Here is a 2,013-nt window from a genome sequence, read left to right as displayed (position 1 = left end):
ACAGCCGGGTTCTGAACCTGCCGGGCTGAGGCACCGGGCCTGGGGACAGCTGGGTCCTGAACCCGCCGGGCTGAGGGTCTGCCCATCACCTTGCAGCTCCGCGCTGCTTTAATCTGTCATCCCAAGATGTCCAAGTGTTTCTGCTCTGGTGTACTAGCAGATGCCTTGGCTTGGGACCTAGCAACATCCAAACACTCAGTGCTTTTTTTCCTCCCTGGGCTGTTTCTCCATCCCCTTAGTGATACCTGAATTCCTCCAAACTTGCACCACACAGTGCATTGAGTTGTAGTGTGGTGACATGAGAACACCTGCATGTTCCCATACCATGTAGTGCATTCATCTTTGATTTAGCAACCTGGGAGCTAGGAATTTGTTTTTATTTGTCACACTCCCACATGTACAGAATAACATTGCCTAAGGCTTTCTTGTGAGAAACCATGTACTCTCTGCTGCCCACCATCCCTCTCTCCAGTGTGTCGCACCAAGGTACCTGAGAACCAGAGCTGGCCGGGTTTGTCCTCATGGATGTGAGCAGTAGCTCTGTGTGTCAGTGTCTCATACAGGTGTTCCCTTGTTCTGAGAATTTGTCCTCCCTTTTGAGAGAGATCATGACAAGAGCATGAAATACTCGGTCCCACTGGTGGCCACAGGGATGCTGCTCAGTTTTGTTCCAAGTTGTCCTCACCAAAGCCTGCAGTGCCACTGCTACATAGAGCTTCACTTATCTACTCTGCCTTCTTGCCACCCTCACCTGCTCACTGTATCCACTAACATTGGAGAAAACTACTTGCAGGCAACCTGAGTTTTTAAGTCAGGGCTTGGTCATCACTGTTCTTGCTAGTGTTTTCACCGTATTCGTTTTCTGAATACAGGCACTGAGCCACACAGCTACAGCTGCTCTTGTGGTACCTTCCAGAGGCTTTGCAAGGTGTACACAGCAGTAATTTGTCTTCACTTCCTGCTGGATGTATCTCTTATTCCCAAGAGTAACATATATTAGAGACAGGCAGGAAGCAGTGGTTTGAATTCAGTTGCAGAAATGAATCCTTCCCCATGTACATGGATTTCACCTGCCTGGTTCTACCGCCCTAAGCACAGTTACACACAGAGTCCTGTGAAACCCTTGGGCCAGGTGGGAAGCTGTCGCCACATGCAGAAACAGACACATATATGTAACAACTTTGCCAGGAATGTGCAGGAATCCAGAACTTGAGCCCAGATACCCATCATCAAAGTTCTGTGCCTTGACTTTCAGAAGTCATTTCTGCTCCTCACTGGTTTGTGTATTCCCAAGGCATGGATTTTATGCATTTGGATACTGATAGGTACCAGTTGAAGAGTGTACTTCTCAGCAAGGATACATTTGGGGAACTGAAATTGTACCTGAAACATAAAATGTGGTTGGTTGACAACCTGTTGTCTCACTCCTCTGAAAGAGGAGTCAGGGGTTTTATCCAGCTTTCCATGTGCTTAGGTTGAACCATCCCAATGTAGTAAGAGCCTGTGAAGTTCCTGAGGAGATGAACTTTCTGGTTAACAACGTTCCTCTTCTGGCAATGGAATATTGTTCAGGGGGTGACCTCCGGAAGGTAATGTCTGCTTTGCTTTGCAGTATGTGGCAAAACAAGTGGAGTTAATGCTGTTTCTGTGCTTGTCTGTGAAATGCTGCATGTTCTGTGGCGCTTTTTTGGTACAGGTTTGGGGAAGTAAATGCAAAGTGGAAGAAAACCATGCATGGGAAATGAGGATTGTGTTTTTGAAACCAGAGGACAGAGCGCAATCCAAGGGCAGATACTCTTTTATCCTGAAGCAGCATGTCCTTTCGTGGAACTGCTCTAGCATTGATGTAATTTTCCATAGCCTAGGTACTCGCACCCAGCGTGTTTGGCTTTGATGAAATGTCTCTACCTGTTTGGAGTCTGTTCTGGTTTTGATTCACATGTATCCAATGTGAATATCCTCTTAGCACAGGGAAGGATCCTTTTGGTACTGGATTGGGGCCTTCAGGGCTTC

At 47.2% G+C, this 2,013-nt stretch overlaps 1 protein-coding gene across 1 annotated transcript in view; it reads left to right on the top strand.

Annotated features, from left to right (window-relative positions):
- Nucleotides 1–1,474: 1,474 nt before the first annotated feature.
- Nucleotides 1,475–2,013, top strand: part of CHUK (conserved helix-loop-helix ubiquitous kinase) — a gene marked incomplete at its 5' end in the record, with an annotated part of 29,112 nt that continues 28,573 nt past the window's right edge. The window contains one exon of the mRNA XM_010287102.1: nucleotides 1,475–1,589. Within this exon, the coding sequence (XP_010285404.1) occupies nucleotides 1,475–1,589 (115 nt within the window). The remainder of the gene's footprint in view (nucleotides 1,590–2,013) is intronic.

Source organism: Phaethon lepturus, unplaced genomic scaffold (genome assembly GCF_000687285.1).
Source record: "Phaethon lepturus isolate BGI_N335 unplaced genomic scaffold, ASM68728v1 scaffold49475, whole genome shotgun sequence".
Lineage (NCBI taxonomy): Eukaryota > Metazoa > Chordata > Aves > Phaethontiformes > Phaethontidae > Phaethon > Phaethon lepturus.
This window is presented reverse-complemented; position numbering and strand designations above follow the sequence as displayed.